The sequence below is a fragment of the Protopterus annectens genome, chromosome 13.part0, assembly GCF_019279795.1.
Source record: "Protopterus annectens isolate FY-2018-M chromosome 13.part0, PAN1.0, whole genome shotgun sequence".
Classification (NCBI taxonomy): domain Eukaryota; kingdom Metazoa; phylum Chordata; order Ceratodontiformes; family Protopteridae; genus Protopterus; species Protopterus annectens.
Window position 1 is genome coordinate 251,760,269 of NC_056747.1, and position 12,586 is coordinate 251,772,854.

The 12,586-nt window shown below is 41.6% G+C and overlaps 1 protein-coding gene across 1 annotated transcript in view; it reads right to left on the reverse strand.

Annotated features, from left to right (window-relative positions):
- Positions 1 to 12,586, reverse strand: part of STK11 (serine/threonine kinase 11) — a 1,536,697-nt gene that overhangs the window by 200,162 nt on the left and 1,323,949 nt on the right. Inside the window, exon 8 of the mRNA XM_044054803.1 lies at positions 6,386 to 6,616. Coding sequence (XP_043910738.1) covers positions 6,411 to 6,616 — 206 coding nt within the window. The 3' untranslated portion in view covers positions 6,386 to 6,410. The remainder of the gene's footprint in view (positions 1 to 6,385; positions 6,617 to 12,586) is intronic.

Below are 12,586 nucleotides of genomic sequence, written 5' to 3' on the forward strand. Positions count from 1 at the left end.
CCCCACCTTTCTAGAGATCTGGATTCCCTTTCTGCAGGGAGTGGATTCTTGGCAGTGGAGGCCTTTAATCCCTTGGGGCCTTGTGAAATGGTTTCAGGGTCAGCATTATGGCCTTTGTAGAGAAATTGGTGAGAGCTGGGTACTCTGTAATACCTATCAGGTTTTACTGGTGCAGGAGGCAGAGAATCAGGGTTAAGGCAAGCCTCGCAATAGACATCATCCAGTACATCCAAAACAGGGGTATAGCCAGAGGTCTGTGCTGAGGTAACCAAAGAAATTCCCTAAGTCTTTTCTTGGAATCTGAAAAGTCTTGGCCTTCCCAATGGAAGTGTTCCCTCAAAGTGTGCAAGGTTTCCCCAAAGAAAAATCCTCAGGAGGGATACAGAAGGAATGGACTGTTCTGCATCCGAATCCTCAAAAGGGGAGTAAGAGTGTTCCTCTGCATCAGAATGTTCTGATAAAATGGATCCCTGATCAGAAGAGGGAGATTCGTCCTCCACTCTGGGTCTCTTGTCAGGAGGGGGCTGAGAACCTCTGATAAGAGTAATTAAATCCTCAGCCATTTTAAGCATCTGTTTCTTAGGCATGGGTCCAGGAGATGGGCCCTGTGCAACAGGCCTCGTGGGATGCCTGGCTGCTTTGGATTTAGTAAAAGCCTTTATTGAAAAAGAAGATGAGGGCCTAAATACACCATGGGTGGAGGTGGACCTGTCCACATTAGTAGGCTCGACATTAGCAGGGGCTTCGGTTGTAGTCTGGGAAAGGACCGAGGACCCAGCGGTCTCGGGTACAGAGAACACCGCCAAAGGAGTGTCGTCGGTAGTCAGGGACTGCAAAGGCATCTCGCTGAGAACCGGACCATGTGTAGCCTGTTTTGGCGTGGTGTCGGCGGGGACCGCGGGTCTCGCGTGTCAGTCCTTTTCCTTGCGTTTTTTGGACAAAACGGTAGTCGGAGTGTCCGACGACATCTTATAATCAAAAGCTTTACCAAAGTAGTGTTGGGCGAACTCCGCCCGATGCTTTATAGTGCGTTTATTGAAGGTAGCGCAAAAGCGACAGCCCGAGACGTCGTGGTCTGGGCCCAAACAAGGTATGCAACGGGAATGGAAATCCTTCTGCGTTATTTGCTTCCCACAAGAAATACAATTATTAACTTTTTCTGACATCGGTCTGAGGCAAGAAAAGTTTCCCCAACGGGGTACTTAGCTTTAAAGAAGACTTCGGTTCCAATTTTTTTTTTTTTTTTTTCGTAATTCAGGAGCTGGCCGACCGGCACTTGCGAACTGCTTCTGCTTCGGGCACCGCGCGGCAAAAAAGACTGAAGAACATGGTGTCGGCTGTGTCTTATATACTCTGGCCTTACTGACGTCAGAAGAGTAAGCAACTACAACCGACGCCGGACCAAGACTTTGGAATTCGGCTGACCGAGGGACCGCCTGACGGCTGAAAACCCATCTGTGATTACTGCAGCTGTATGCACGATGAACATCTGGGTTCAGCCTGTAAATCCATGCCTAAAGTCAGATGTGCCCCTGGGTTGACTAGCACTCAGGAGATATGTCTGACAGTGCAAGTTCAGCGGAAGCCACAGGCCAAGGCTTCTTGGCCTTGGGCTTCACCGGCTCGGCATCAGACCCTGAAATACCTTCCATATGCTTAGCTAACAACTTAAATCATTGGTTCTCTAAATAGATAAGAGAAAACAGCCTGCTTCTAAAGCTATGGGTATACTTGGGTATGAAGGATTGGCAAATGCTACAGGACTTATGGTTGTGGCTAGGCCTTAAAAGAAAAACTGTAGATGATTGTCCTTATGTGGAATTTGTCTTCCACACTGGCACTTGCTCTTCTTAGATGACACAACCAAAATAGTAGTAAAGAGAAAATTTTCCCCAATGGGGCACTTATCTGAAAGACTGAAGTCACAATCACTGAAGCGATCAGACTGATGGTCAGAATGGCATTATCACTGGCAGTAGAAAAGTTCTGAGGATGGTATGTGCATAGGTCATCCAACTGCAGCCTATGTGCGACATACTGCATACCCTTGAGTAGCATAAGACTTTGGTATACTGGTCAACGTCAGATCACCTTCTGGCAGGAGATCCCCCAGGTTAAGAATACTGCAGAAAGTGAATAGAAGAACATTCAATGAAGTGTGTGTGTCTGTGTCTCTGTGTGTGTGTGTGTGTGTGTGTGTGTGTGTGTGTGTGTGTGTGTGTGTGTGTGTGTGTGTGTGTGTGTGTGTGTGTGTGTGTGTGTGGACGACTTTTTTAAAAAATGTCTAAGAAAAAATACACTGTAGGCAACAGGTTCATTACACCAAAATCCAAAGGATATCACAACCCAGATAGCTACATGGACATGAAAACAAATTTATAGATAGTCTGGATTTTGGTGGTGGCAACGATGCATGCCATTTGATGGGCACCATGTCCTCTAGGGGTCACCTGCATATACACTATGGACCTCCACTAAAGGAAGTTTAAGAAATTACACAGAGAAGACTCAAGCTTAGCTAGTTTTTTTTGCAATTTTCTAATTAAAGTTTGCAAAGAATACTCCACTTCTTAGACAATGTTTTTGCTCATTGCATGCACACATGGCTGGATGTGTCTGTGTACATGTGCGCGCCCATGTGGACATATCAGAGGGAGCATTGGTGAGGCAAAAGTTTTCTTCTTCTATCAAATGATGTGACTGGTAAAATTTAAAATACCAACCAGCTACGAAAATTTAGCTGCATTTCTAATTCAATGTCATACTGTTTCTATCATTAACACACCACCATGACACTCAGACATGAGAGATCTAGGTACACAGACAGACAGTAGCCTGAACTTTGACTGCCATGTGTCCACAGAGGTGAGGAAGTCCTTTTACGTAACACAACTTAAAAATAAGGGTACTGCATCCAGATCCAAGGAAATTATAGTCCCCGCTGTACTCAGCCCTCATTAGACTAACAATCGAGTACAGTACACCATTTGTCATGTAATTGACTAGGCACTTACAACAGCTGGAATGACCTCAGAGATTCCTCTCAAAGAAAATAACTGGTTTAAACAACATGAACTATGCAGAGAGACTAAAAGCCCATCTGTGTCCTGCTGACTATTAAGGAGTGACCTATAAGGCACTCACAAATTAGATGGAGCTGCTACACATCCACAAGTCAAACAGAATGACGGTCACCCCAATCTAGGACTCTGAATTTAGTTAGCAACTCAAATAAAACATGCCAGAGTGACAGATGTGTGTCTCAGACTGCCCCTTCTTTGGAACAGGCTTCCTAGTCACATTAAGCAGAGGCCTTCATTGGTTCTCTTCGAACACAATTTGGATCAATGGATGGGGAAACGTAAATTCACACCTGGGGTAGTGTCTACGTCCCTTATGAACAAAGTCACTCAATGCACAGGCACAAATCCATGCCATCCTCATGCCTCTAGGGGCCATATATTAAATTGGGTTATACTGGCTAGGCTTGTAATGGCCCTTAAGCCATTAGCCTAGTAATTTCCTAGGAACATATGCATTTAAGTGTTACAGTTAGACACCATTATTAGACTATTAGCTTCCTTGTTCCTAGAGACCTAGTACTGATGGAGATGTTAAGGGATGTATAAGCCTGAAGTTATCAACAATTGATTTTTTTGTTCATTACTTGACAGGAAACTGTAATTGAACTGTTTCTGTTCCTGCCACTTCCAGGTTATAATATCACACACTGTAGCAAAATAAGTTCTACAGTAGTAGTAACCTGAATATTAACAAACAGTGAGTTGTAAATAAACTTATGCCCAAGGAACTCGGAGTGATTACATACCATCTCTACTTGCAGACATTATACATCTAAAACTAAATCTGCAACTCTTGGGTTCATTCCAAAAACTGGGCCTCTTTGCTTAGTGAACCTTTACCAGTTTCTAAAAGAAATTAAAATTACACAATCTGAAGCTAAGTGGTTGCCATGAAATGTGTGTGTTCCACCCTGGTTTTTCATCTAAGTATGTTTTAGTTTAGTTTCCAGTCACTTGGCACTACAAACTTTTGCACTTACTGAGAAATGTAAACTTCAATCTTAACCACTGAGCACTGGTGAAATGGTCCTTTTAATACTGGGAAACAGTTCTCTGGACTGCTAAGAATAAACATGTATGTGTGTATGTTTGTGTGTTTGTGTATGTGTGGGTGTGTGTGTATATATATATATATATATATATATATATATATATATATATATATATATATATACACACACATACATACACACATATATCCATACATACAAATATCTTTCCCACAACATGCAATTGTGAAAGCAATACACAGATCCATTACCTAACTAAAAACCGAAGGACAAAACTCTGGGTTTGCTGAGGTAGCTAGCATTCAATTACACATTTATAAAATATTCCTTCGAAAGTTACTGCTATGTTGAATGATTTTTGTGCATCATATATGCATTCATCCACAAACACTATTTATAAACACATTATATATATATATATATATATATATATATAAAAACATAATATACATACACGTACATAAACATACTACTTTTTACTGTTTCCTCAAATGTTATCAGATCCGCTAGATGATGTCAGCAAGCTGATAAATCATGGTACTCTGCTGTTCTTATTATACGAGTTGCATAATGACATAGTGGTTACATGTCTGTTTCCGTGAACTGGCCCTCTGGTATAACATGGCAAGTAGTATAAAGGTGATCTGGTTTGACTGTACAGAAGCTGACAATAAAATATCACAGTTGAAGTAAAACATATGAAGAACAGTTTGCTACAGATAGTTCCAATGCAAAAAGGGATGAAGCAATTGCACTTGTACTAACAACCCAGGCAATAGAAGCAGCTGGTTTGTGGGGTGGTGGTGGCAAGGAGGGGCAATGGCTGGCTAGCTCGCTCATTATGGAGTAGACGGAAGGTTTGAGAATCGATCCCGAGGGAGGCCCTGCATGACCACACTTGCATTACACTTTCAGCAGGGATGCATATGTGGGAGCACACATGCATTATTCGTGGAAAGCAACTGTGGAAGGTGTGGCTAAGGGAAGAGAATTAGAAGCACAAAAAAAAAAAAAAAGCCCCAACCCTCACAGTGCATGACAGCAACACTCTTGAAAGCTGCTCTTGCCTCTGAAGAGAATAAAATGGGATGGCAAGTTTTTGCCCTTAGGGGAAACAAATGGGTCAACAGGGTGACTGTTTTTTGGGTGGGGGGGAGGGGGGTTCTGATCACTGTGGGGTTGGGGATCTCAAAAAAATTAAAATATCACAATGTTGCATATTGTTTCCCAATTAAACTGTGCATAATGCAATGTTTGCAAACATGTAAAACAACATGAACTATTCCTTTTCCTTATGTTTGACTACAGTTTCTATTAAGATTTCATAGACTAGCAGCTTCATTAGTGCCAAAGAATGAACAGTTTTCAATATCTGGAGGATGTATTAAACTATGCACAGGACATCTTATCCAAGATTAAATTACTTGAACTGTACACTGCTATCCAAGCAATCCACTACAGTCTAATGTAATATTACCAATGCTCACCAGGTCAACATTCTGTATTTTATCTGTTATGGGGGTTGGCACAGAGACTTATTCAGCCTCAACCTGGACCAAGAGAGACGAACAACACAACTTCATGAATATATACTGGAGTATGTTGCTTACATTTAACTTAGTAAATTAGACTCCAAAGCTCGCTATGCAGAAAAAAAAGGGTAGTAGAACTACATAAACTTGACAAACCTGTCTGGAGTCCATCTAAAAATACAAAAGGTTATGAAAATTCCAAGAATACAGCTATGCTGAAACATCTGTATTAAAACTGGATCACAAAGGTGAAATGCCCCTTCATGAATGACTTAAAATAACCCAAGGCCAGCAGATAAAGGAGAAATAAGTGCTGCATCAGGCACGGACTTCCATGGGGTTAAGGGTGGGGGTGGCGTGGCAGGAGCAGTTCTTTGATTCACTATTCACCTGAATGAACATAGGTACCACAGCAGGGAAAGCAAATTGCTCATTGTGAGGAGGGATAGACTAGAGTCACAAACCAAAAGCCGATGCACATGGAAAACTATGTGGAGCCTAGAAGACAAAGTTAGTTTTTGAAATCAAAATTATTTCTTGGAGAGGAAAAAAGTAGTCACAAAGTTCAATTAAAAAAAAGTGTCAGATAGGAAAGCAGAGTATGTAGAAGTTTATATTCTCGTCTTGAGACTACTCCCAGTGACTGCTTCCCTTCGCAACTATAAAATGGATTAGAAATACTTCTGCAAATGAGCATTTACACTTGGAAAAACTTAATCTCCTCCTCACATTTAATTATCTTCAGTGTTACAGTACATACCACTGCAGTGCCTTTGCTGTTAAGGTCATTGCTGTTTGCAAGAGGATAGCTTCCGGATTTTGCTGCTGGCTGAGTAGGCCTTCCGTGATCGACTGGAAGATGAACTAGTCCGTCTCTCAGCTTTCCCTTTATTGCTTAACTGTCCTGCCTCAGTGCCATTCATACATACAGGCTTATGTGGACCCTGGTTCAGGTTCTGGCCATTCTGTTCAACTTCTTCAGGTATCTGTCCTGAAACAATGTACAAAACTCTTATAAGAACAGCTTACAGTAGAATGAGTACACACACATTGCACAATGAAGATATAATAGCTCAAACAAACATCAAAGGAAAAAACAAAGTATGTTCTAAATGTGGTGCCAAGAAAATATGCACGTACATGATTTAGGTATAATAAAAGTGATGCAGTTATCTAACAAACTTTTAAATGCTGCAATAAAATGGATGGTAGAATGGTTACCTTCCTGTATATTTCAGTGAAATTATGAACTAGACTGTGTAGGGCCACCCACAATATGCAGTTCCACAGCACAGATCAGACAAAGGATGGCCTGCTAGAGAAGATAATGACAAGCTACTCCACTATTTTTACCAACAAAAAAACAAGAAAACTCAATAAGACAGCAAACCAGAAATGTCAACATGGCGCTGGAAGAGTTCAGCCTTAGGTCTGAAAGTGTAGAGCACTGAAGAAGAGCAGAGGTCAAGTACCAGTAATGCTAGAATTTATAGCATGGAGAGACTAAAGACAGAAGGATGCCAATCTGTTGATGTGATCAGACAAAAAAATCTGATGCTATTAACTACTGAAACTTAAGAGCATAAGAATGATAGAACAAGGTAATATTGAGATGGTTAAGGATTAGATGACAAGAATAAATATTGACATCTTGGCAATCAGTTAATTAACATGGACAGGAATGGATAATTTACTTCAGAGAATCTTCAGATCTTTTACTGTAGTCAATGGAGTAGCCATTAAAGTTAATAAAAAGGTGTTAAATCAGGGTAACCATTTGATATTCTGAGACTTGCTAGTGTGAGTCCCAGAACAAGACTGAATAACCAAATATGAAGACTTAGCTATACTGAGTTTCTCAGAATATTCCCTTTTCTCCAAAGGATGGTAATCTCGAAGTTGCTAAATATAAGTGTGGTGACCTTGTTCTCAGATCAGGTAGTGCAGAAGGCTTGCCTCTCAGTAAAAAAGAAATAAAAATAAAACTTTTGCACTTATTAGAAAGTTAATATTTCTCTGGTTTCAGTCCAGACACTGGAACCATAGGTCTGGTGCCTTTGGCACCTTTTGGCAATGGTAAAGTCCTCGTAGCTCAAGCTCCTCCCAACCCATAACCCCTTATGCCTGCTGCCTTCTCTTGACCAAGCTTGCCTCCATTAGACCCTTAGAAAGCATATAAGCCAATATACAGAAAAACTATACATACAAAAAGCAATACGGTAAACATCACCTCCAGTTACAGAGCCTCACAGATCCCTCATACACAAGGATTTGGAGGAGGAAGGAGCGCGGGATGTTCCAATGTCCGCACAGTGATGGGAGAAATCTAATGTTCTGTTAAGTACATAACTTATGTAATTCTCATGTCCTGTCTGGATACTGGAACTATAAGGAGAGGTTCCACCTAACCAGAATGGCAAACTTCAGTAAGTCTCTGACTGGATGTGCCAAAAGATGCTCTCATTCTGCCAAAAGAAACTGCAGTGTTAAATAACTGTAAGAAAGGAAGACAAGGTAGCTGCTCCAGTAATGTCAAGTGTAAGGTTTTGTAAAAAAAAGTTCATGGATGCACCTTGAGCCCTAAATGAATAAGCCTTAGGTAGGACAGGAAGCACTATGCCAGCTGAACTACAGCAAAAAGAAACTTAAAAATCAGTTCTGTCAATGTCACCTTGGCAAATCTTTTGACTAAACCTAGGAACTGAAAAACTGAAAGAGTTGCTCATTATTCCTGTGGTTCTTAGTGCAGTCTCAATAAAAACACAGTTGTCAGTTACCATCCAGGTAATGTAATAAATATTCCCACCTACTGGAGAATTTGGGGAAAAAGACACAAGCAAATGAATACTTGATCACCATTTGAAATGCTGGGACCCACTAGAACGAGTCCCAAAATATGGAGGCTGAATGGCCAAAAGAACAGGCTTACATATCCTATGCCTGAGATGCCATTCCTTAGAATATTCTCATTTCTCTGAGGTTTGACAATCTTGGAGTTGGTTCATAGGTTCATAGGTTAGTACTAGGCTAACTGCCCTTGTGGGCCATTTTAAGCCTAGCCAATTATCCCTTGTGAGACTCAAACCCGGCACTTTGTTCTTGTAAGGCAAACACCTTAACCATTAGGCCACCCCAAGTTTGGGGGGTGTGGCGGGGTTGCCCCCCCCACGCAAAAAAAGTTTTAAGGAGAAGAGCGAATTTTGAAATTCACTCTTCTCCCATGTTTTCTGTCTTTTTTTTCAGCTTTTCGGCATTCTGCATTCCAACTACCAACATTTCCATAGGAAACCGAATACTTTGGTCCATATTATTCTGAGTAATCACCTTGGGCATCATCCTAAGCAATACCCTGTATGGGGTGAAAGGTGACAAAGGATATTTAGAAGACATAGCCTGTAGCTCAGAAACTCTTCTAGCAGAAGTAATGGCTACCAAAACGTTGACAAGAACTTAAGGTTAGTTAACACATCCAGTGGAAAAGAAGGTCTAGTTAGACATTCAAGTACAAAACTGAGGTCTCAAGCAGGGGCTGATCTGCTCAGTGTAGGCCTAGAATGCAAAATCCCTTTGATGAAGGCCTTGCATTGTTTGGAGACCTTTCAAGGATACACAAAATTGCTGCCAAATGGACTTTAATTGAGGAATAACTAGTTAGTTTCTTATATAATTGTGAAAGAAACACCTGATCCAGTGATTTGGAAACGGGTGAATAAGACCTGTTTAAGGCCCACTTTCTTCCATTTATCCTTGTAAATTTCTAGCTGAAGCTTTACATGAAGTGATAATTTAATATCCATGAAGAACCTAAGAGTTCCTGGCCATTATTAGAACTGGGGAAACCAAGCAGAAAGACATATGGAATGACTGTCCAGACGAGTTATTAGGTTGAAACTCTGCAATAGGAAAATGGGTTTCTCCTTCGGGTGGGGCCAAAGCAAGGGGAACCAAATCTGGTGGAGCCAGAAGGGAGCTAAGAGTATGACTTAAGCCTTGCAACTCTTGGCTCTCTGTAACGGTATCAAAATCAGGGGAAGGCAGGATATATACATAAACACCTAGTGGCAAATCCTAGGACAGTGCATGCCTGGCTGACTGTTCTTCTTGGGGAACTATGCTGAAAAATTTGGGGCATGCTACATTGATGTTCGGGAACTACTTGCAATGCAGCAGGATGTGCCTGGGGAGCTTGTCCAAAATGATGTTGGAACATCAAGGTATTTGCATTGCAATTAGAAAATGCTGCAAGGTCAGGGCCCATTCCCATACTCTCATTACACGAGGGATATGATTAGGTTCCTCCTTGCTTAACTACCACACAATAGTTACACTGTCCAAATGTATGGAAACTGCACATTGAGAGAGCTCATCCTGAAATGCCTGCAACTCTAGGAGACCATTGTACATGAACAGTCTACTACAAAATCATGTTGAGAATCATCAAAATCAATGCTGCCATAAGATCTAGAACCTTGAGAAAGTGAACTACTAGTGGTTGACCTTGCTGCAGTAGATAAGTCACCTCTTTCATAAAAAGGGAGATCCTTTCCTATCGAAGGACTGCTAATGGTCTGCAGGTCTCGAGACAACAATCTACAAAGACAAGGTACAGTGTAGGCTGCAGTTGGGACTTGTTCAGATTCACTGTTATCCCAAAAGACAAGCGGAGTTGGAGCAATGATTTCTTTCTGTCACAAGCTGATCCACACTTGGGGCTCATCATCTTAAGTTCAGAAGTATTCGTAAAAGTCACGTCAGCTGTGACTGATGCCATGCATTTGATGAACACCTAGGAGGCTATGGTGAGGCTGAATGGCAAGGCATTGAACTAGTAATGATTGGCCTATACCTGAAAGCGAAGGAAGTTCCTTGATGCTCTTTCATTTTTATGTGAAGGTAGGCATCCTGAAGGTTTGGAGGGTGCACCCAGTCTACTGCCAAGAAACATGGCAGGATGGACTGCACCAAGAATATCTGGAATGTCTCCTTTATGAATCAATTTAGTAGACTCAGATTGAGGATCAGCCAGAGGTCCTTGGTCTTTCTGGGCACTAAAAAGAATCTGGAGTAAAAACTGGATAGTCTCCAATCTTGTGGGACCTTCTGAAATGCCCTTTTTTCCCCCTCTTTCCTCCAGAGAAGCTGAACCCTGCCAAAAGCCAACTCCCTTTGTCTGGGTGACATAGGTGGGGCTTGGGAAGTTTGAACTATATGTTTTACCAAAAAAGGAATGAAGAGGCCTCTGATTTGGATTCTCCTTACCTATAAAGATATCGTGATGACCATCCATACAGGAGCATGCAAGGATAGATGCCTCCCTCATGGCCTCTAGAGGGGAATAGTTAGGCAAATCTTCAGGAGGTGTAGGGATGAAAACCTCAAAAGGAACAATACCCCCTGTCGCCTGGCCCATCTCTACCTCTGGGGCAGCATCTGGTCAGAGATTCCCCTCTGCTACGAGAACCTCTGTCTTGCTGCTGACTGTGCTAAAGCTGTTGGGACTTATGAAAATACAAGTTCCTTGCACTTTTATTCCTCTGAAAAGTCCTTTGTTGAGGCAACAAACTTAACTCCAACAGCAGTGAGCATTTTGACTTCTTGCTCACAGGGAGACGGTTTATCTTTAACTTGCTGCCCAAATAGCATGTTACCATCAAAGGAGCATTGCAAAGGTTGCTTTGAAGTTATCTAGGAAATCCTTGAGCCACAGCCAAGCTTGTTCTCTCAGTCAGGTTTGAATCTGTGGGCCAGGCCTATTACATAGAAGGATGTATGAATAGGGAGGAAATAGTACTCATCACGGCCACCTGGTGTTCCTGCAGAGACAAGAGCTTTCTGTCAGACAAATGTTTCAGATTCTAGGACACTTTGTCCAATCTCCAACTGACAATAAATCATTTGTGCCATGTATTCTAAAGCTCTGACCTTAAATGTACTGGAGGATGGACCATCCTTATGGTCCTCCCTGGGTGACTAAAGGGCTTGTCACGACCCCAGACATGAGAGCGATTCTTCTGACTTTGCAAGGCTTCCAAGAACCCCCCTTCTCACTTACCATTTTCTTTTTGTAGAACATACACTTCACTCTGAACCCAGTGAGGTATGGGTTCATATGGCCCCCCTGGTCTATTCCCCTCTACCATTGATCTAGAAGATTCTGCACAAAGCCATTGGACTAAAGACCCCCCATTATTATCCTTGGCTCCTTCTGGCATTGTTAATTCTTTGGCTCCCATCCCTCTGATCCCCATTTGAAATAACCTCCAGGAATTATGTAGTCCAATCCAGATCTCCTATCTTTTCTGTCTAAGATAAAGTATTTCAGTTTCCATATTCCTTAACTAAAGGCATGGCTTTTCCAAATCCACTGATAATACGATGACCCAACCTCTCTTCTCCCTACCCATGAAGGACCCTTGAAGATCTAGAGCTAGAGAGGGCTAGGGACATAGCACTAGAACTTCAGCCAAGAATTTGAACAGAGATGAACTGGTATGCTCTTTAATCACTAGACTTACTATGCTTTTGTGAGACGGAATGATTGGGTTTGTGTTGCATACTGTAATTCTGATCATGTGTTTAGAGAATTTTGAGGCAGATTACATAAATGCTATTGGCAGACTCTGCCATCATTGCTAAAGAAGAACCCTTAAAGATGAGCTAATAACTGTTCAGATGATAATGGCAGAAGTTAGTTGGGAGAGATAGACAGAATATTTTGTTTGGATTATGCTAGAGGGAAGGGAAGTAGACAGAACTTGGAGACAGGGAGTAAGCGAAGCAATGAAGGTGCTGGGAGAGTCTTGAAGTAATAACACTTATATGGTTATAAAGAAATTTATAGCCAGTGATTCCTGAGATGAAGTTATAGGATTCTACTTATTTATCTGATTAAAGTTTGGATTTTGCTGGAGTTTTACACTCTTATATATAAAAGGAAGGCTCTTTCTATAGGTGAGAATCT